This window comes from Ctenopharyngodon idella, chromosome 10, assembly GCF_019924925.1.
Source record: "Ctenopharyngodon idella isolate HZGC_01 chromosome 10, HZGC01, whole genome shotgun sequence".
NCBI lineage: Eukaryota > Metazoa > Chordata > Actinopteri > Cypriniformes > Xenocyprididae > Ctenopharyngodon > Ctenopharyngodon idella.
The window spans coordinates 983,376-1,006,411 of NC_067229.1; the positions used below are offsets into that span (position 1 = coordinate 983,376).

The following is a 23,036-nucleotide window of genomic DNA, read 5'->3' on the forward strand; positions in this document are numbered from 1 at the left end:
TCTGAAATTTTCTTTTTAAATGAGCATTTTTATCAAGCTTTTATGTTTATGTTCAGTTATTTCACTTTAATGGCAATGAAAATGACCAATTAATTGCCATTAAAGTGAAATTACTGAACCATACAAGCTTGATAAAAAATGCTAATTTTAAAAGAAATTTTCAGATGGCATTTAGAGGCTTTTGCATCTGAAGTCTTCATTTTCAAACATTATTGATGAGTCAAATAGATGGCACTTGTCTTTTGTAATATATGTGAAGGGTTTTCCCCTATATTTCTCTCTAATCTTGACGTCAGCTCCTGTCCTGCAGAGTTTAGTTGTAACATTAAGCATTAAGTCATTAAGTGATCATTAAGTGATCCTGAAGACCTTGATGAAGGTGTTTGTTTAGAGTTCAAGCTCTACAGGAGCAGATTTGAATAGAGCTGAGCTAAAGTGATCAAACTAAATTTATTTTCTCTTGGTAAATTTTAAAACATGATGAATATAACAGACCTTAAATACAAAAAAAAAGAAAGAAAAGAAAATAACTGATGTCAACTGTTCATGAATGTTAAATCTGAGATGCTGATCACAGTGATACCATAACTATGACAGTTTTGAGAGAGTTTTTTTTAAAGTTTTGGTAGCACTTTATTTTACAGTCCTGTTTCACATGTACATACTATATACTTATCGTAGTAATTACAATAACTGGGTAAAAACTAGGTACTAGTCCTGAACCTACCACTAAACATAATCTTGGGATGTGCCCGAAGCCGAATACCATATTCGGAAAGGAAATAACATGTACTACGGAGCCCCTAAAGGGAATACACATGAGATGGGAGGGAAAAAAAAATATTTCTTTCTATATATATGCTTTCTCTCGCAATTATATTGTTGGGTAATTATAATGTAAATAATTTGCCAGCATCAGGAAGCTGCTGTTAATATGCGGAGTATTAACATCGCTTTTGAATGCACGCACGCTTTTACTCTCACTTTCGAGATTCGCAATCACACGTGCTGTGTGTATACTAGGGAGCGTCAGTACTTATTACACATTTCACAAGATTAGTTATTTGTCAGTGACGCTCAGGAACTGCAGAACATTCACCATTGTCCTATCAGCCATCTCTCCTTACTTTCTTTACGTGGTGAGTGAAATCTGTTGTACTACAAATTAACAGGCTCCTGCTAGCAAACGACTAACCATGTCCCTTTCGAGGCTCCGTAGACTGCGTTTCCCCCCCCCCCCCCCCCGCCCCGTGCCTTTCCGAATACGGATTTAGTATTCAGTACTTTCTTGTTAAGTACACAGTAAGTACATTGAAGGTGCATGCACTGTAAAATAAAGTGCAACAGAAGTTTTTATTTATTCATATGTTCTTTTCATTTAATTATTTGTAACATGATCATTGTAGTTTGAACATTATTCTGAAATTACGCTGTACTTTCACATATTTACTGATTACAAACACAAAAAAATTTAATTTCTCATTCACACAGATCATGTGATGCTGTTAGTCTTCATCAATGAGATTCTGAATAGTAACCAAATAATACATTTTGCAAACCATTAAACAGCACATACAGATTTTTCAACAATCATTCTATTTGTAAAGAAATATACTCAGCATGTTGTTCACCATTAAAAGTTTTCCTCACTAAACATGCTACAGGTCCCCACGGTCTTTAAACTGAGGCCCGAACCCGGCCCGTACCTGAGATCCATCGCTGTAGAGATGTACCTGCATTATTACTATCATAATCCAAGAAAAACCTATACTGCACATAACCACTGAGCTATTTATTGGTTAAAATGACAAGATCATATACAACGTTTAAATAGACAGACACATCAAGTAGCAGAAAAGAGATGCACAGAGATGGCGACACAGCTATCTGACTTGCTGTCACGCTTCATTTCATTCATATAGTTTGCACTCAATCATATATCATATCGTACAATGTATTAAACATTTAAAGGTGGGGTATGTATTTTTTCAACTACACTGTTTGGAAGTTCGTCAGACCGACACCAACAAAAAACGTGTAACCAATCAGCATTAGGAGGCGTATGACGGTCGAGGAGAGAGAACGAGCAAGAGGGAGATTTGAAAATAAGAAAAACAACTGCAGAACGAGAGATGGGATACAATACAAAAGAGTATCACTGGAATGAAGGTTTATGCCTGGGCAAGCGCTTTAGGACCCGCGTTTATATTAGAAAAGCTTTCCAGCGCTGGAGAGAGCTAAGCGGGAAGGCCTGAAAACTGCTTTGTTTCCTTAACATGTGAGTAACACTGGGTTTGAGTGTCTGGAGCTGCTGTGCTGTTTGCGACTAACAACAAACTCTTGTTTGTTGGAGCCGGAGCAATGAAGAGAGGAGTGGATTTGTTTGGGTTGATTTCAAATATCAACAATGTCCAACAGCGTTGTTCAAAATCTACTCACCTTTAAATACACATATCAAATAATACAAAAAGGTGTATGATGTAGGTAGTGTTTTAGATGATAGTAGCCATGCTCTTGACAAAGCTGATTTCTGAGAGACACAAGAGAAACGCGTCTTTTTGATTTACGAACACGCTGTGCTCCTTTTAATATAGTTTTGATATAGTTTTTTTTTGTATCATATCATATGTATCATATCATACAAGGTTTAAAACATTTAAATATATCAAATAGTAGAAAATGTGTATGATGTAGTACTTTAGTTGATAGTACTTGATAAAGCTCTGATTTCTGAGGGACAGAGACAACAGTGCGACTATTTGATTTGCTCTGTGCTCAGTTTACACTCATTCACTTCACACACACATTATTGCGTAGTACGTTTGTGTATAATTTTGTGCTATAGCCTGGCTCATCTGTTATGCAGCAAACATGAGGAGTGACTGAATATTTTCCCTATTATTTGGTAGAACTTGTAGTGCAGCTTTCCCTGCATTTGGCACTGTAATACATTTTCCCTCAGTATTTTTTTGTCTTATCGCACTCATAGCTAAAGGTTTGAGTGCCGTGTGCGTTGTGACCGAAAGAGCACAAGAGAGCGGGAGTACATGCGCAAAACAGGTCTGTTAATATATAAATTATATATAAATGTGCTCCCACACTCTTTCGGCCACAACACAGCAGACAGTACGCAAACCTTATATAGCCTATATAGTTTTTCTTAGTTACAAACCCAAACCCGACACAAAACCCAAGCTATTCATGAAACCTTAACCTGAGCCTGACCAAAACCCTGCGGGTTCTTCAGGACCTGTTGGGCTCAGGTCAGGTAGCAGACCTCTAAACCATGCTGCTTATCCAGAGTGTAACCCCTATGGTTTTAATCACACCACTCCGAGCAGGATTTGAACCAGCATTTCCATCATGGGAGGCAGGCATGATAACAAGGATGCTACAGACCGCAGCCTCTAGTGTGGCCAAAGAAGTGAGGTTTACCTGAACAGCTCTTACTAGCAGGCCTCCATTACACTCACCCCCCTTAAACCTCACTCCCATCTGGGTCATGGCACCAATGTAACCCCTCCAGTTCTACTTGCACCCCTCAATGGTGTCATTGTCCAGCATAAGTAAGTTCAGTATTGATTCATTGTAAAAATCATTAGTTATTAATTTAGTTAAATTATCTATTCAACAGCTCTGGAGAAAACAGTTATGTCATCATCCAGCTCAGTTCGGTTCGCATACAATGGTTGCCTTGATCACTATCAGCACCTTTGTGCCTTCCAAATGGCGCTAGTAGCAAGATATAGGGGGTTGAAACAGCAAAGCGAGTGTCTTCGTTCATTTCAAAATATCTTTGGATATTTTCTATCTTACACCCTTATTTCCACGTTTTGTATCTCCATTGTGCAGCTTCACTCGGCAGAAAGACCGCCCACGCAAGACCATCACACAAGACTTGCCTGACTCCTTACTTGTGTTCCTGTCTTCTGACCATAACCATTCTCTTCAGTCCAGCTGCTTTGGCTAAAGCAAGGGACTATTTTATGAAGCTTAGTTACCTGCCTGAATTCCATACAATGTCTTACATTCCTGTGTTGTCTGTTGGTGAAGTTCACCTCAATAAAAGCCTTGGGTTCATTTATCCCGTTGTCTGTTCTCCCATCACCAAACACATTGCTTCACAAAGGACATTTATATCTCATTGTTTTTATCTGAGTAGCCTGATAAATACATAATCTCTGTAAAGTAACAGGCCATCCAGATTCAACACAATCCAGACAGCAACATAGTGTGGCCCACATCCGGCCCACATTTGGTACATACAGATTACATGTGGACCAGATGTGGGCTGGATCTGGACTGACACTATGTTGCAAGTCGAGTTGTCTTCTTTGATCATGTCAAGTACAAGTCCAAGTCCACAACTCTGGTTGTCGGCAACAAGATGTCTCATGCCACAGCTCTGACTAGTCACAGACACTATGACAGACTTAAAACCTGTTTAATGTCTACATGTCTAGTTGTCCAGTGTTCACCCTGCCCTGGCTAGCAAGTGTACAACCAATGAGATTGCGAGAGAATGAGCAACAGCCAATGTATGAAGAGGGCTTGCTTTACAATAAGGTTGTATTTGTTGGCATTATTTAATATGAGCTGAAAATGAACACCTGTTCAGAATTATTTAATTTTAATGTTAAGTTATACATATGTTACCGCTCTTACATTTTCATGTAAAAAGTAAAAATTTTCTTCCTCCTCTAGTGGATTTAGCTATTCTTTTTTGTGACCTTAATGAGCATGATGGGCAATGTGGAGAAAGAAGATCAGTTAGGATCTATTTGAGTAAAACATTTATTAATTTATTTAATAATTTAATTTGTTTCAAACAAAATAACTAAATACAAATCTAGAAGAAAAAAAAAAGAAGGAAAATGAAAATGAAAGTGTGGTAGCGACAATCAGCAAAGTCCATGAACAGAGTGAACCGACCGAGGTGATGGCGTGATCGATGAAGGTCTTGGCGGAGTCCGATGGGCTGAGAGACCAGGCAACACCAAAGGACCAGGAGACCGAGGCGGAGCCAGAGGGAAGGAGGAGCCCAGTGGAGCCGTAGAGGTGGACGATGGGTGACGACACCAATAAGGGGTAAGCATGCTCAAAAAACCGAAGAAACTGAAAAATTTATAAAAACTTTACTGTGAAACCTTTTACAAATCAGAATAGAGAAGTTAGGGACTCAGGGAAGGGTTAACTGACCAAAACTGTACTGTGAAACATTTCACAAATCAGAATAGTCTATTTGAGCCAAGTATGACACGACTAGACCATTTTTAAACTTAAACTGATTTGTCTAATGGCTTGGATTGGTGCAGACTGTTTCTTATTAATACACAAGAAAAAGAGGACAGAGCAGTGAGAAACACTGAAACACGATAAAATGCAATTGTGAAAGTTTTCACAAATCAGGCTCAATCTAAAACAAGTGATTTTGTATTAACAACAATAGACAAACATCAAACGCTTATATTTCACATTCCTGACTAGTGGACTTACCAAGGCGTTTACGGACAAGAGCTTTTTTGCGGGAAAAAAAAAAGAATCAAACACTGGTTTCATACGCATTATAAAATTAAGAGTCACTATGAACAATAGATAACACTACAATGAGCTCAGTTTGAGAGCTGCACAAGGCAGTTTATCTGTTCAATAAAACACCTTACTCACCTGTTGAGTCATAAAAACACCATCATCTCTGCGTCACTTTTACAACATTTCAAATCCCTCAGTTCTCGCCATCTCCAAAAAGCCAAGCCGATGTTGATTCTTGTTTTATTACGAGCTCTGTTGCATTCTCTTTTTGCCAGCAGACTCTCCTCTGTTTGGTGTTTGTTTAAAACGGGTGATTCCCCGGAGTTTGGAGATTTAGCAGCTCCATTTCAACCTTTCTTGCTTGTTGTGGGTCACTGTGATTTTGCCAAGTAAGACATGTTCCTGGATCAACATTCCTGTCTGAAAATGTAGTCCTAACCCTATCCCTACCTAACCCTATCCCTACCTCAGCCTCAGACGTCACGGCCACAGACCGCAGGCTGAAAGTCTGATGCATATGGCACACTTAACTGGAAACACTTCAGGATTTTCAAAGTCGTCTTCTGATTGGTTGAATTCTACAGGATGTGCTGGAGACGTGTGTGTCACGTTCTTTAACAGTCTGCCTGGAAACAAATGCCATGACGCCAAGAATGTCATCGTGTTTACAACTGTGACAATATGAGCGCTTACCAGGATCAACTAAATGCTGGATTTTCAAAAGTTTGTGAAGTTCGCAGCTCCATTCTTGTAGTAAACTTGCATGTTTTTGAATAAATAATTTATAGATGCATGCCGGTCTGTTATTGTAGGGACATGGACTTGACATTTTCACGTCCCTAAACATGACGCGGAATGAAATGAACTGTGATCGGTTGCGTTACATGTCAGTCAAATGTCCTCTTGGGTGGTGCTTGGCCAATGAAAGCTGTGATAGCTGTGAAGCTCTGGTTATGCAAGACTAATCCCTACCTAACCTTACCCATAACTCTTCCCTAAAATCAGACAAGTAAATAACACTGCTGTAACACCGATTTCCTGTGAAAACCATCCCGACAGGTCTAAAATATAAACACTAATAACAGATTTACCATAGTGAATCAAAGACTCAGAGCGAGGCTTTAAACTTTTATTTTGGAATCGTGATGAACAATTTGCATATTTAGAAACATATGCGTTCTCCTGTGTTGGCATCGGTTTATAAATGATTTATGTTACAAATCTGGTGAAATGACACACATTGCATTCCCAGATGAACGTTATAAGCAACTCAAACTCAGCAGATGCAGAGATGGCGTTTGTTAACCGAGCTGCTAAAGACCCGTCTCCGAGCGACAACACGAAATAAATGAAAATGTCCTTACGTCAGGCCACTTCTTCATTTCATCCTCCCACTGTGTTATCATGGTGTTTAATTGTGTTTTGCGCATGCTCCCACTACATCGCTCCTTACCTATCGGCTTGCGAAACGGAAGTCTATTACATTAGAAAGAGGTACGTCATTGTATTTACGTCCACATAGCAAAATAAGGTGGATAGAACCGAAGAAATGTTGCATTTTACAGGTTTTATTTAATAAAAATTACATTTTAATTGGACAGAAGTGCACTTAAATAAAGCATTTGCTCTAGTCACAGTTATTCTGTGAGATTACAGGGAAATAATTATTCTGCTGGCTTTTGAACTGTGGTGCAGCTAAGATGAACACTATTCTGTTAATAATACTGTTACTATCTGATGTGTTAAGAGTTTAAACCTCTTCAGTCAGTGCTGAATCAACAGAGTTCAGAAACGGTCCAGATTCCCTTCCTTTCATCATCATGTTTGGCACCCTGATCTCAGGCTGGTCTGGGGTCAGTTGACCTGCTGTTCAGAGTCAGTCTCGCTGTGGATATTACTGACGATATGAGTCAGATCCAAGCTCTGGGTCAACATCACAGTGAGAACCTCGTCCGCCTCGATGCCCTCCATGAACTCATCCAGAGACAGCTCGCCTAAACACACACAGTTACATATGTAAATCAGATTGTTTCATTTACATATTTAAATAGCATAGATGAATAAAAAGATTACCGTCTCCATTAACATCAATCTTGTTAAACACCATGTCAGCCAAGTCCTCAGCAGAAATCTCCTGCTCTAATCCGTTAATGGCTTGAACGGCCTGGAGCAGAAAAACAAGAAGAGATGAAAGTGAGCAGACGTTTGGTGACACCAGCAGGTGGCGCTGAAGAGAAACTGAATTAAACATGACACCTTGAAGATCAGCAGCAGCTCGTCACGGTCGATGCATCCGCTGCCGTCCATGTCGAAAAGTTTGAAGTACCAGCGCAGCTTCTGCTGAACGCCGCCCTTCAGAACCAAACTCAGAGCAGCGACGTACTCCATGAAATCTATACAGCCGTCCTGACAACATCAACACAATACACTTCAACAACATAGCACCATAGACAATTATCATAGTTATGATATAATATATGTTGTATCACTTGCATGATATTATCTGTTATGTCACGCCCACAGAAATAGAGCAGAAGAGACCAGATGAGTGAAGTTTGATGACAAACTTTGATGTTGGCTTGAGAAAGCCTTGTGTGAAAGTTTTAAAAACCTTTAAAAAGCTTTAAGTTTGAAGATTTTACTCAGTGAAGTCAATAAAATGTTACATATTCTCAGCAAATACTCAGCAAGAGTTCATGTTTGAAAGTTTTGACCCCCTCAACGACAATGAGATTTTTTGTATTTTGATCACCAGATCAGTTCGAAAAGATATAGCAACCCGAGTCAGCAGTCTGAAGATCTGACCCGAGTTTGGTGGTCATAGCTAGAACTTTGTCAAGCCAACATAATTAGAAAGTTGATTTCAGTGTGTTTAAACATGATTAGAGGGAATCCACAACAAAAAACACAAAAAAACCACACAAAAAAATCAAGCTGTAATAGAGACATTAATCCATGACGTAATGTTATAGACGTTCATGGAAAGTGTGGTGACGTGAATGAAAGCCGGGATCAGAAATAAAGTAGAGCAGTCAATGAGGAGTATACACACACACACTCCTCTGTTAACCAGATTACAGGCTTTGATGGGTCTTAGTAAAGATCTCTGACCTTCTGCAGTGCTGCTGTTTGATCTGAGTTTACTGTATTAACACAGATCCAATTACCCACAATCCTCAGCTGAAATGAAGCAGAAGGGATGCGAGGCAATCACTGACCAATGAGTTCATTCAACACTCACATCTCTATATATCAGGTTTATACTTAATGAAACTTCCTCATTTCATGAGAACTGATCATCAACAAGCTGATAACACACTTCAGAAAAAGAATAATATAATATCAACAACGATGAGAACATTTAGCAGAACAGTAAACAATACATAGAATAATAACAGACTGTCTTACGTCGTTTATGTCGAACGTCTTGAACATGGTCTCGACGTACTCGTTTGAGGACTCTGACAGATTCTTCAGCCCGAAGAACTTCTTGAACTCGTAGAACGTGAGCTGACCGGACGGACACTCGGTCATGAATTTCCGGTACCACTTGTGAGAGTGGCATGCGGTCAGCTCCTCCACAGTCATGCTGGGCGAGTTCCCCATGATGCCGTGCTGCAGTGCCGGAGCTTCAGGAGAGATCGCTCATCAGCTCCCCACGCCAACACACACTGAGACAGGAGCTCGGCGTGCAGGACAGGGAGAGTGTGTCCCGACCAATTACCACTGACGTCACTCCTTGGGCTGTTCTTTTCCGCTCTGGAAAATACCGTGAATTACTACCTGCTTACAGGGAATCCGAGCTGAGTGTGTCAGCATGACCCAGTGACCTAAGATCATGACATCTATCTATCTATCTATCTATCTATCAGGACATTATTTGAATAGAAAGATTCTTTTTGTAACCATAAACTAACATTCTCCATAGTTTTATTAAAACTAAAAAATGTAACTGCTGTCAAAACAGTGATCTAAACACACTCTTACTTTAGCCAAACAGTTCAACTTTACTGCAAAATGAAGCACTTTTTTGTAGGAATGCATTTATTAAAAGTTAATACTAACATCAAAACTGCAGGTGTATTCTCTAATGATTTTAGGACACTTTCAGCTGTAGATGTACAAATACACTAACGAAAATACATGTTTATTGTAATGTTTTTCCAACAGGATTTGTTATATGGGTCACTGAGCAAATAATGCTTCAAAAATTGTATTTTCAAAAAAAAAAAAAAACTTTTTAAAACTGGTGTAATGTATATTTTTGAGTCATGAACAATGTGTTTAAACAAGTTTCAGTTGTTACATAACATTTCAAAGTCTTTAAATTCAGGTGGTACAACCAAATATCTGTAAATATATATCTACCCACACATGAAATGAGCTGTTTTTATCAGTATTTGAGAGATATCTACAACCCTTTTCTCTCTGACACAATGATCTATTGGGTTCCTCTGGATGTTTTATTACAGTATCAGGTTTAACGTTATTACCTTCTCAGCTTATAATAAAACATTTGCAGTTGTGCCACCCTGACATTTGAGAATATACAAATTGATGGGCAAAATGTTTTAATTATCTCAACAGCATTAAAACTACAGATTAGGGTGGCCCTTATTGGGGGTAAACTTTTTTTTTGTTTTGGAAATGTTAACCTCTCACCGCCTCATTTGTAATGTATGCAAAATTTCATCCAGATAATTTGTCATTTAGGGTATGCTCAAAGCATGCATCTTTTTATCAACAGGTACTTGATATCTGATTGGTGATATTAGTGAAGGTTTGAACTTTGTGGCTGATGGATACGTCAGACTGTCATCGTGATCTAGATCAGATCGCAATTTTTCAAAGATCAGTTCTCCTCAGCAGCATTGTAATTTAACATTTTAAGACTAACAACACTGTTCTGTGTTCTTGTTTTTAACGTAATTCACCGTTTACAAATGGTTTTGTATAATTATTAATTATGTGCTGTTATGGTCATTAAGATGGAGTTTCAATTTTGTTGAGCACACCCTAAACATACTCCAATCTCAGCGAAATTTGGTTTGTTTCCATTTCTCATGAAGGAGAGTTGAATGGGTGGGTGAGAGCAGAAGATTTCAACAGTCCAAACATAAGGGCCACCCTACTACAGATTTTTATAAAAATTTGTTTGTATGTATATTAAAACATAACAATATGCCAAAGAAGTTTATGGGGGCTGAATCCAGAATCCCCCATACCCTCAGATAGGGCTCCTCAGGTCCAGGATTAAGAAGCACTGAATTAGGGTAATTCTGATTTCATTTCAAATCCACCTCTCTTCCCACCCCTTCCACCCTGCTGTCTATGTCCATGTCGTCTTATAGTTTCTCCTCTTGCTCTTTCCACTACACCAGTGTCCTCCACTATACTCAGCTCTTCTCCTCTTTTTTTACTTCCTCCTCTCTCCTTATATGTGATCTCCTTCTATATGTTCTACTTCCTTTCCTTCTCATTACAGCCCTTCCTCTACCCACACCGCTTTATTTTCTCCTTCTCTTGTGTATTTTCTTGCTCTATGTATACTTTCCTTTTTATATTCTCCCTATTATATAATGCAATTGTGATAAAAAAGGATAGCATAACGTGTAAAGTGTTTCCTTTTCTCCAGCAGACTCTCCTCTGTTTGGCATTTATTTAAAACGTGTGATTCCCCAGAGATTAGAGATTTAGCGGCTCCATGTCAACCTTTGTGACAACTAACCTCTGCCACTCCCACACCAGACACGCGTCAAAGTAGGCGGAGCAACTTTCTCTATTTACGGATATGATGAGACACACACAGGCTAGTGACGTATGTATGCACATTTCCAATAAAAACCAGAGCTCGTAATAAAACAAGAATCAAGATTAGCTTTTTGGATATGGCGAGAACTGAGGGATTTGAAATGATGATGGTGTTTTTATGACTCAACAGGTGACTAATGTGTTTTATTGAACAGATAAATTGACATATGTAGCTCTCTAACAGCGTTCATTGTAAAGCTTTATCTATTGTGAAGATCATTTCATTATGGTTGTTGGATTTTTGAAGTGTGGATCCGCACTATAATGGCTAATATTGCCCACAACCCATTGCGCTTTGGAGGAGGATTCTGTTCAGAACTACAAACTCAAATAAAAAGTGTTAAAAACTACAAACATGGCAGATGTGTGTGACCGATGGTTAAGTAGAGAGGTTTAGATAAAGGGGTTTGAGTGACCAATAATTAACAATTAACCTGATAAAAAATTAATTTAATGTTATCCATGTTACATTTCATCTGCAACAACAATGTGAACTTTTATAATGATCCATTTGGCCATTAACTTTAAAATGCATCATTATGCAAAAATATAAGAGTTCTTCGAGAGTTCTTCACATGAAACACTCAAAACTGGCCGAACAACGTGCTACATCTTTTCTCTCCAATATGGTAGGAAAATAATGAAATATGGAGGATATTAACTGTGACAACAGGTCAGTTCATGGTGACATGATGTGCATTAAGCAATTTATAACATGATAGTATGTCCCAAAGCTTCTCTACTCTTCTGCTGCACACTTTAAAGTATGTACTTTTTCTTCACAAATAGAGTACATATTTTTAGGGCATAGTTTCAGTAGGCACGTCTTCGAAGGAAGAGACAAAAGCCTGAGGTGGAGAATATCAATGTTCTTTATTGTGGATCAGTAGAGAGAACAGAGTGGAAGAAGAAGAAGCTGAGAGAGTCTGAGTCTCTCAATCTTTATAGTAAGTGGGTGTTTAAGCAAGCAGACAGTTCTTGTTTCCAGTTCTTCACCTCTGACAGCAAAACAGGAAACAGGTCTTGCAAATTGCATTTTCTGAAAAGGGACCCTAGCCCTTTAGTAAGATACAGAAAGATAAAATAGAGAGATAGAATATAGTACATTCTCACACATCTCTGCTCTGATTGGTCAGACGGCCCAGTCTGTTGTGACACACATACATCAAGTGTTATATCAAAGCAAAAGCTATAGAAAATAACTGCTTCACAACATCATCCTGTGACGTTAAAACCTTGATATGGAGACATTCTCTTATCTCTTACTCATGAAGACCAACATCCCTTGAGAACACAATCATGATTAAACAACAATAGCAAGCAATGCAAGAGCTGGAAAAATAGTAGCACAATGATTAAATGGTTACAATTTGTGATCATATGATTAAATTGAGTAATGACATGAAAAATGATCATATGATTAAATGATTATAAATGATTAAATGAATAAAATCAAATCAAAGAAAATAAAACAACACAGATGTATGGTTGCTCTCTTGAAGCTACTCACACACACACACACACACACACACACACACTTGTTACTATTAAGAATCCTCCTCAGATAACTCTTGTGTTTCTTTATGGAAGTCCACTACTAACTTTGACAATATTTTCTTTCAGTAATAACTGATATGATCAAATATACCGAATAAACAGAGAAAACAAAGGAAAAGACATCTTAAAACAGTAAAATGGATTAAGAATTCAGATTATGCATTAAAAGAATAGCAGAATCAGGCATTTTTAGTTTCTTAGTTCAGTTATTTCTTGCACTCTTTGAGTTGGTTTCTTTTTTTTTTTATCTTTTAAGGTCTGCTATAATTAATGTTTCATCACGTTTTAAAATCTACCAAGAGATAATTCATTTTTATGATTACTTTATTGTAGAATCTAATTAGTTTAACCTTTAAAAAAACACACAAACTGATTGCCTTAACTTTTTTAGTTACAACAAATACTACATTTTAAGTTAAATATGCTGGATTTGTATTCATTCATGTTGTTAACTCATTTAAGTTAACTAATGTAACATTTCCTGCAACTTGTAATTTTTCAGTTCTATTTACTTGAACAGTGATCTGAATTACATGTTACAGCCATGCAAACTGATTGTATCAACAAATAGTTACTGCTTTTTAAATAGAGCAGTATATACTCTTAATGTTCCTCGGCCTAACTACTACTCTACACTATTCTATTCTATTCTTCTCTACTCTATTCTACTCTACTCTATTTTATTCTATTCTATTCTACTCTATCCTTCTCTACTCTATTCTATTCTACTCTACTCTATTCTACTCTATTCTCCTCTACTCTCTTTTCCTCTACTCTCTTCTACTCTATTCTCCTCTACTCTCTTCTACTCTACTCTATTCGACTCTATTCTATTCTATTCTACTCTATTCTATTCGACTCCACTCTATTCTACTCTATTCTATTCTACTCTACTCTCTTCTACTCTATTCTATTCTACTCTATTCTATTCTACTCTACTCTACTTTATTCTATTCTACTCTACTCTACCCTACTCTATTCTATTCTACTCTCTTCTCTATTCTATTCTACTCTACTCTACTCTATTCTACTCTACTCTATTCTACTCTATTCTATTCGACTCCACTCTATTCTACTCTACTCTATTCTATTCTGTTCTACTCTACTCTACCCTACTCTATTCTATTCTACTCTAGTCTAGTCTACTCTATTCTACTCTATTCTATTCTATTCTACTCTACTCGACTCTATTCTACTCTATTCTATTCTATTCTATTCTACTCTACTCTATTCTACTCTACTCTATTCTATTCTACTCTGCTCTCTTCTACTCTATTCTATTCTACTCTACTCTACCCTACTCTATTCTACTCTACTCTATTCTACTCTATTCTATTCGACTCCACTCTATTCTACTCTACTCTATTCTATTCTGTTCTACTCTACTCTACCCTACTCTACCCTACTCTATTCTATTCTACTCTACTCTAGTCTACTCTACTCTATTCTACTCTATTCTATTCTATTCTACTCTACTCGACTCTATTCTACTCTATTCTATTCTACTCTATTCTATTATATTATACTCTACTCTATTCTACTCTACTCTATTCTATTCTACTCTGCTCTCTTCTACTCTATTCTATTCTACTCTACTCTACCCTACTCTATTCTATTCTACTCTATTCTACTCTACTCTAATCTATTCTCTTCTACTCTGTTCTACTCTATTCTACTCTACTCTATTCTACTCTATTCTATTCTACTCTACTCTACTCTACTCTATTCTATTCTACTCTACTCTATTCTACTCTATTCTATTCTACTCTACTCTACCCTACTCTATTCTATTCTACTCTACTCTACCCTACTCTATTCTATTCTACTCTATTCTACTCTAATCTATTCTATTCTATCTACTCTACTCTACTCTTCAGCACCATGGTAACCTCCCCAAAATGCAGACATCACAGAAACCCGTTTAAAACCAAACATAACAGAACATTAAACACTAACAGATCTACCCCATGTTAATATTGTGCAAAAACACATAAAATAACAGTTCGTTTCAACCTTTACTCCTAGAGTCTGGAGCAAAGCATTCAGGAACTAGAAATCTGCTGTAACTCATTGAAATTTCTGCTTAATATAATTAATTTATTTTGACTTGGGTTTTAGTACGCAGATAGTACAGATTACACGTTTTACAATTAAAATCAACAAATTGTTGTGCATTAAGTGAAATAAAAAGTGTTAGTTAGGACAACTGTTAGATGAGACATGAGTCCTGTAGAGCTCCAATTCTAATCAAGCACCTTCATGACAGTCTTCAGGATCACTTAATGAGCAGCAGGTGTGTAGGTGCAGGTTTACGATTAAACTCTGCAGGACAGGAGCTGACGTGAAGAGCCATGATCAAGTGAATAGAGAGAAAGAGAAATGCAGAAACCACTTCACATATACTACAGAAGACAAGGGCTAATTTTTTGGCTCATCAATAATATTTAAATCTGTTTCACATGACATGACACCGTTTTTCTTGTTTCTTTTTCTCTTCATATAGTTGTACAAGTCTCTTCTTGAACTCTTCTCTCTTAATGAAATCATTCAGTTCTTCTTCTTGTTTTCTGGCCTCATCTTGATGTTTCTTCTTCATCTCCTCTATTTCCTCTTCATGTTTCTGTTCAATTCTTTGAAACTCTTTTTCTTCTCTTTCCATTCTTTCTCTCTCCTCTCTTTCTCTTCTTTCAATCTCTTCTTCTTGATCTTGTTTCAGGTCTTCCATCATTTTCTCCCATCTCTTTCTCTTCTCCCTTCTTCTCTCTTCATCCTCTTGTTTTCTTCTCTCCCACTCCTCTTTCCTCTCTCGCTCCAGCTGCTCATAACGTCTTTTCATTTCATTTCTCTCTTCCTCTTTTTCTTCTCTCTCTCTTTTCTGTTTTTCTCTTTCCTCCTCTATCATTTCCTCTTCTTGTTTTTTTCTTAACTCTGCCAGGATGCGCTCTTGCTCATTTTTCATCTTTTCTTGATCTTGTTTGTATTCTTCTTCTCTCTTTCTGTCTTCCTCTTCTCTTTCTTTTTGCAGTTTTTCATACTGTAATCTCTGATTTTCAGTCTCTCTCTCCATCTCATCTATTCTTTGATCATATTCAGCTCTTCGCTGTTCTTCCTCTTCTGATCGTTTCTGATCTTCCTCCTCTTGTTTCACCCGCTCTGATCTTTCTTTCTCCTCAAACTCTCTCCTCAGTGTTTCCTCTTTTTCTCTGAACTTATTCTCCAGCCTCACTCTTTCCTCGTCTGTCTTTTGTTTCTTCTCCTCCAGTTTTTTTCTCATGTTTTTGATTTCTGTGTCATATTTGGTTTCTAATTGTTCAACTTGAGCCTGATTTTTTCTTTTATTCTCTTCTAGCATTTCCATTTTTTTTTCAATGGAGATCGCTGCTTCAAACATCTCATTAGTGAAGTATCGTCCCTCATTAGATTCCTTCAGCTCTTCTATCATGTTTAATAACTCAGTAACTTGTGTCCGATCTTGTGTTTCTCTGTTGTTAAAAGCCAGGAATCTGTTTCCACAGTCACTGATCAGTTTCTTGAGTTCATCATTGTTACTCTTCTCTATATATTGATCTATTGTTTGTTCTTGCAGAGCGTCTGCTCTTGTGAAGAGAACAATGCTGAACTCTGCTGCTTTTGGGCCAAAGATCTTCTTTATCATCTCTAAAGTGTCTTGCTTCTCTTGAGTGATTCTTCCCAAACTCAACACAATAATGAACACATGAGGTCCAGGTGCAGACAGTGAAACACAATTCATTATTTCTTTTACCACTTTTTCTTTTGACACTGTCATGTCAAAGAGTCCTGGAGTATCAACAACAGCTACTGCTTTACCATCAACTTCAACAACTTCCTCTTTACAAGTAGTGGTCACCAAATTTTTATTATCTTCACTGCGAAACGCATCTATTCCGAGGATAGTGTTTCCTGTGGCACTTTTTCCATTTCCTGTCCTCCCAAACAGCAAGATTCTCAAACATCCTGAATCTTCATCATCTGAAAATGACAGTAGTTGAGTTTAGAGATTTAACAACAATTGATTAAATTTGGGACCCTGAGCATCAAGTGTTAAACTCAAACCTAAAATTTAAACTATTTACAGTATATCAGTCCATCTCAGTGGTTCTCAAAGTTTTTTGGGTCACCACCCCCAATCCAATATCCAAGTCTCTTACCACTCTCCATTAAATAAAGTGTAGGTTAAAGGGTTAGTTCACCCAAAAATGAAAATTCTGTCATTAATTACTCACCCTCGTGCCGTTTTACACCCGTAAGACCTTCGTTAATCTTCGGAAAACAAAAATTAAGATATTTTTGTTTAAATCTGATGGCTCCGTGAGGCCTACATAGGGAGCAATGACATTTCCTCTCTCAAGATCCATTAATTTACTAAAAACATATTTAAATCAGTTCATGTGAGTACAGTGGTTCAATATTAATATTATAAAGTGACGAGAATATTTTTGGTGCACCAAAAAAAACTAAATAACGACTTATATAGTGATGGCCGATTTCAAAACACTGCTTCAGAAAGATTCGGAGCGTTATGAATCAGCGTGTCGAATCATGATTCTGAGCCATCGGATTTAAACAAAAATATCTCAATTTGCGTTCCGAAGATTAACGAAGGTCTTACGGGTCTGGAACGGCATGAGGGTGAGTAATAAATGACAGAATTTTCATTTTTGGGTGAACTAACCCTTTAACTCTTTTCTCTGAATATTCTCTGTTTATAATAATATTAATAATATTTAATGCTCATTCCATGCTCAAGCGCATGCATAAAGCTTGCCACAAAGCACTGGCAAAAATAATGATTATGAATGTGTCGGGAAAAATAGCAAGGATACATTTTAATTGTTTGTGAGTAAACTAGTGTTTTCTAAGTTAGTTTCGGCTGCAAATCTACGTAAAAATGACTTGTTAAAGCAAATGTTTCAAGCTGTATGCATGATCTGTGTCATAAATATTTGACACTCGAGAGCACACATGATTTGTGCGTACTTTGTTAGAGCATGCACGCTCAGTTTTTGAGTGAGCAGTTGGCATTCACTGTGAGAGTTTCCCGCTGAGGAAGCTCCACTCTCAAGTTGTTGGGTGTTATGGAGCATGCGCCATGCAGCTGTCAGCTGCCATGAGAGCGTGTTAGTGTAGAGACCACTCCTGTAAGATTGGAAACACAAAAGGTTTCTTTCCAGCCATAACCCCCAGCTTCCGTGAGCTCTTGAGACGTTTGCGAACTATCTTGAAAAAAACATTGACTTTGAAAGCTCCGACCCTCCCCTTATATGGCAGGACATATGCGGTAGCAGGTCATGCAGTGCTGCACACTTTAGCACTCTGGGGTCGGCAAACACACCGGCGTGTTTTGCTGGATTTTCATTTTTTGTCATACAGATAAAATACATCAATTGAAATGACAGAACGTCTACTTTTATTTGTGTGCACTCACAGCAAAAACAAAATCTTGTGCTTTTGCAAAATAAAGAAAACTAACATGCAATCTGTTGTCTCTCTCTGAATGAAGTCCATTCTGATACTGCTCAGAAAATGAACTGTAACTTAGTGAATACTTATCACACAAACATGAAACATATGACAACCAGACTGTTTATGTCAAAAGACTGTTTAAATATGAATCCTGCATGTAGTGTGTGTCTCCGTGTGAATGAATGGCGCAGATGCGTGGTTTCGTTTAGTACTACACATAACTTACAGTAGTAAACATGCCATATTAGCTTTTCCCAAACTATATTACTATACTGAAATAAGTGAAATCAACTGAAATACATAATAAATACTGAAATGTGTTAGCAACATATTAATCTGCACATTAACATTTATAGACTCTATAACAGGGGTGGCGAACTCCAGTCCAGGAGAACCTCAGTCCTGCAGAGTTTAGCTCCAACCCTGATAAAAACTCACCTGCCAATAGCTTTCTAGCAACCTTTCAAACCTTAATTAGTTTGTTCAGGTGTGTTTGATTAGGGTTGGAGCTGAACTCTGCAGGACTGTGGCTCTCCAGGACCGAGGTTAGCCACCCCTGCTCTATAATATAACAAATATGATACATAAAATGTCATAGAGGTAATATGAATGTTTCTTTGGCCTGTTTTGGACAGATTATGAAGTGTTTACTGTGAAATAGCCTAATGCCATATCAATGAAGCTTTTGTTCGCAATGAATGATGAAAATTCAGCTTTGCATTACAGAAATAAATTATATTTTAAAGTATATTCAAATAGAAAACCATTATTTTAAATTGTAATAATATTTCACAATATTGCTGTTTTTTTCTGTATTGTTGATCAAATAAATGCAGTCTTGATAAGCATGAGACTTTCAAAAACTATTATTATTATTTATTAAAAATAGTCATTTGTCCAATCTTGTGACCGGAACTGTATATAATTTAAAATATAATAGGCCTATACAAAATTTTCTTCACATGATGCGCAATAATATGTGCATGCATGAGATCACAAAAATCATGTTTCCTGTTAAGAGTGGACATTATATTAATGTTAATACAATAGTTGATATGATTAGTTATCATCATGCTCACAGATGTTTTTTTCTTTTATCTCACAGATTTGAGAATCATAGTGACCAGATATTGACCTACATTAGACTGCGTTATAGTGAGATCACTAACTGGAAGCAGTAAAGTTTTTCTTTCTCCAGTGCATAGAAACACCAAACACCTTGGAATGCCAGGTAAGTGATATTCACTTATATCTTTGAACAGGATTTATTTCCAGGTAAAACTGTGTACTCAAAATGTGCCTTTGACTCTCATTTATATTGCTAACTATATTCTAAATAAACTTCAAAATATACAACTTTGTCCTCATGCTCTTTCTTGTAGTTCCCTCTCACAGACCTGACTAAAAGGCTCATTATGCGGCTCATTATGCGGGTCTTTGTCTTCACAGGTGTGAATCACAGCATTATTCAGGATTATTCATGCCTCCATGCATACTGTCTTTCTAAACAAAAAGTGTCTTACAAAATTTCAATCAATATATTGTTTTATGTGAATGAGTAGTCAGGATAATTTTCACATCATTTTGAAGAAAAAAACTCTAGTCTACAACCTCCGATACCCAGAAGTCTTGTGGACACATATTCAGTATGTGTTTTGTGGCCTTCTTTCAGTGACCTAAATTTTGTTTTTTCAATAACTACGCATAAGCGTTATTCTCTTAAAAATACAAACATGTACTGTACATGTTGCTCACGTATTATGGTAGCCTAGTTCGTGCTGAATACAGTGTAATGACACATTTGTCATTAATATGTTTATAAGCAACTAAAAAAGCACAAATGTCAGGGCATGTCAAAACTTCTCCAGGGCCCCAAAAATCGCCAGACCCCAGAGGGTTAAGCAAGCAGGTTTATCAAGCAACCTGCTGAAAGACTGGACAAAGTCTTTCAAATCTTGTATACCAAAAAAAATAAAAAATAAATAAATATTGTGCCAGTCGTGATGAGTATAATGAGTATTATAAGTATTACAAGCCTACAAACCCCTGGTGGCTATCTCTGCTACTCATTTCCAAGTAGTTGGCCCTCCTCAGGCCACCTTGCTGGCGATCCTCTGGGTCAAGCTACATTCCTAGCACTTCTAGTTAGTTTTGAGTGTCCTAGGTCTCCGGAGTACATAGATTGAGTTCACGTTGCAGGCTCCACAGGAGCCTCCCTGATTCTAGCTCCAGAGTTTGGTTGATGCTCTACTCAGTTGAGGATCATCCTGTAAAGAGCCTCGCTCCCTGACCCTATGTAGAGTACCCAGCCTCCACAGTGCTTTGAAAAAGAACCACTTTGTAGGTCCAGGGTCAAGCAGAGTAACTTCCCTTGTTTGTAAGGGTTTGGAAAACACTATGCAGAGTCCTGCTCCCCAGGATGCCCGTGTGAGCTAGTTACTGCCTCTTCAGCAGTCCCTCTCATCTGGTTGCCTCTCATGAGGCAAGTATGGTAAGAGACTCTGTTTAGGAAACAGACAGATTGTTGGCTAAACTAGGTCACAAGTCATATGCCCTTAAAGGAACCCCTTCCCAATGAAGATGCTGGTTCAAAGCCCTTGAGCAGCCTTTGACAAGTCCTTGCGGTACTTTACGAAGGCACTTTTTCATTGATGCGTGTAGCTCAGGCAGTGGCCGTAGGGAATAATGTCACTCTTATAGCCTACACAGCAAAATCCCCAGTGTTAAATTAACACCCAAAGTGTACATATGAGTCCATCTTACCAGGTGTTAAAAAGTAACACTGAAGCAGTGTTAAAGTTAATGAAATAATTGATTGATGATTGACAATTAGTGGTGACACCTGATGTTAAATGAGCAGAATCATTGAAGGAAAGAGAGAAAAAAAGGTGTTAATTAATGTTTTATGGAATGTTTAATTTCAAGTCACCATGAAAGAGGTCAGCGTTTGCTTTAGTTGGGCTCTTGACTCTTTACCTTTTATTATTAGTTTTTCTCTGGCTGCTCCAACTTTGTGTTTGTAAAGCACATTTGTTATGGCCAGAGAAAATATGATCTGGTCACAATTTGTTTTGATGATGATATTATCATCATGCATTTAGAGTCTAAATCTCTGACTGTATGCTTGATGTGTAGCTTTAGTGTTAATGATTGTAGTCCTGTGATTTTACAGCTTGAGATCCAACAGCAGTATGAACAATTTTTTTTTTTTAAGAAAAATACATTATGCACAGAGTCTTCTGTGTTTAGACACACACAGACATCAAGAATCAGCATATGATTCTCAAGAATGGTGACAATAAATAAATACAAAATACTGACAAACATCAACTCTGAACATCACAAAACAAGCTACTGTCACAACAAAACAACAGAAAAATAAAAGCAAACATGAACAATCTACGAAAATTACAGGACAATTCAGCTGCATAATTTATTCATGCAGCAATGCATGATGGGAGCCATGGATGAGTTTTGATTGGTGGCTCCCATCATGCACTGCAACATGAAGCACTTTGTTTGATTGTCACCATTGTTGCGGGTCATATGCTGATTCTTGATGTCTGTGTTTCAAAAAAACCCTTCAGATTATAAAAGCTCTGCTGGATCTCAAGAGGTAACAGATTTACTATAAAGAAATAATAGAACATCTGCATGACCGTTTAAAAATACTGGATGTCACCAATGAATCAGGCCATTTCACAATGAGAATGTCATCATCAAAACACAACTGTTATGACTGTGCTTCCCAAAGCATCATAAACCTAAACTGATCAACTTTGGCTTACAACACTTGTGGGAAATGCAGCCCAGATCACAGTTTCTCAGGCCATTACAAATGTGCTCTACAAACACAAAGTTGGAACAACCAGAGAAAAATGAATGTTAATAAATAAAGAGTCAAGAGCCCAACTAAAGGAAATGCTTTTCACCATCATGGTGACTTCAAACTAAACTTTCATTAAAACATTAACATCTAAACATCTGTTAATTCTCAGTAAGAACTTTTGTTGATGTATTACAGAAATAAAATCAAACTGGTTAATAATAAGTGTAATAATGTTTAATGGCTGGAAGTCAGTTGTAGTTGTCGTGTCTCTCTCTTTTTCTCTTGTTGTTTCTTCAGTGATTCTGCTTATTAACATCAGGTGTCACTACTGATTGTCAATCATCACTCAATCATCAATCAATTATCTCATTAACTTTAACACTGCTTCAGTGTTACTTTTTAACACCCGGCAAGATGGACTCATATGTACACTTTGAGTGTTAATTTAACACTGGGGGTTTTGCTGTGTAGTGTGTGACCAGAAGGGGGAGTGGTTCTGGCATTTGGAACTGCCATTATTGTGCTTAGTCACATCCATTTCAGCATGCACTCCCCTCAGCATGGCAGCGTGGGTATTTAGTTTCCCAAAGTGTCTCAGGATGCAGTGTGAGTTCACTTTCAAAAGGGAACGTTTCCGGTTACGACTGTAATCCTGGTTCCCTGAGAGCAGGGAATGAGACACTGCATCTCATAGCCATCCCTCCGGGCTGCCTGTTCAGTCCCTTCAGACGAAGAAGTGGATGAGGGCACCCCTTATATTTATTCCTGGTTGCACTAGTATGACATCATAGGCTGTCGCCGGCCAATAGGATTGCCGTGATTT

The 23,036-nt window shown here is 37.6% G+C and overlaps 3 protein-coding genes across 4 annotated transcripts in view; all 3 read right to left on the reverse strand.

The window, feature by feature from the left end:
- Positions 1-6,647: 6,647 nt before the first annotated feature.
- On the reverse strand, positions 6,648-9,264 carry LOC127521053 (guanylyl cyclase-activating protein 1-like). Of its 2 annotated transcripts, XM_051909909.1 has the most exons (5): positions 8,941-9,264; positions 8,644-8,712; positions 7,789-7,938; positions 7,606-7,696; positions 6,648-7,526 (listed from the first exon to the last, which is right to left on the reverse strand). In XM_051909909.1, exons 1-5 carry the CDS (start codon positions 9,136-9,138, stop codon positions 7,387-7,389), a joined length of 648 nt encoding a protein of 215 aa, XP_051765869.1. In that variant the 5' UTR covers positions 9,139-9,264; the 3' UTR covers positions 6,648-7,386. The 2 variants fall into 2 exon arrangements, with proteins under 2 accessions (XP_051765869.1, XP_051765870.1); XM_051909910.1 differs by lacking the exon at positions 8,644-8,712 and having other exon boundaries at positions 8,941-9,243.
- Positions 9,265-12,197: 2,933 nt separating this feature from the next.
- LOC127520187 (golgin subfamily A member 6-like protein 22) overlaps positions 12,198-23,036 on the reverse strand; it is a 48,052-nt gene continuing 37,213 nt past the window's right edge. The window contains exon 3 of the mRNA XM_051908112.1: positions 12,198-12,339. The gene's annotated coding sequence lies outside the window, so the exon portion shown is untranslated. The remainder of the gene's footprint in view (positions 12,340-23,036) is intronic.
- LOC127521051 (repetitive organellar protein) overlaps positions 12,198-23,036 on the reverse strand; it is a 31,324-nt gene continuing 20,485 nt past the window's right edge. Inside the window, exon 6 of the mRNA XM_051909907.1 lies at positions 12,198-16,890. Within this exon, the coding sequence (XP_051765867.1) occupies positions 15,356-16,890 (1,535 nt within the window). The 3' untranslated portion in view covers positions 12,198-15,355. The remainder of the gene's footprint in view (positions 16,891-23,036) is intronic.

Bases quoted from the DNA above. Each gene is read 5' to 3' on its own strand.
- LOC127521053 (XM_051909909.1), bottom strand. From the start codon at position 9,138: ATGGGGAACTCGCCCAGCATGACTGTGGAGGAGCTGACCGCATGCCAC. The intron at 7,939-8,643 runs GTCAGAGATCTT...TGATGTTGTCAG, and splicing joins AAACAGCAGCACTGCAGAAG to GACGGCTGTATAGATTTCAT. The intron at 7,697-7,788 runs GTGTCATGTTTA...TTTCTGCTCCAG, and splicing joins AGCTGCTGCTGATCTTCAAG to GCCGTTCAAGCCATTAACGG.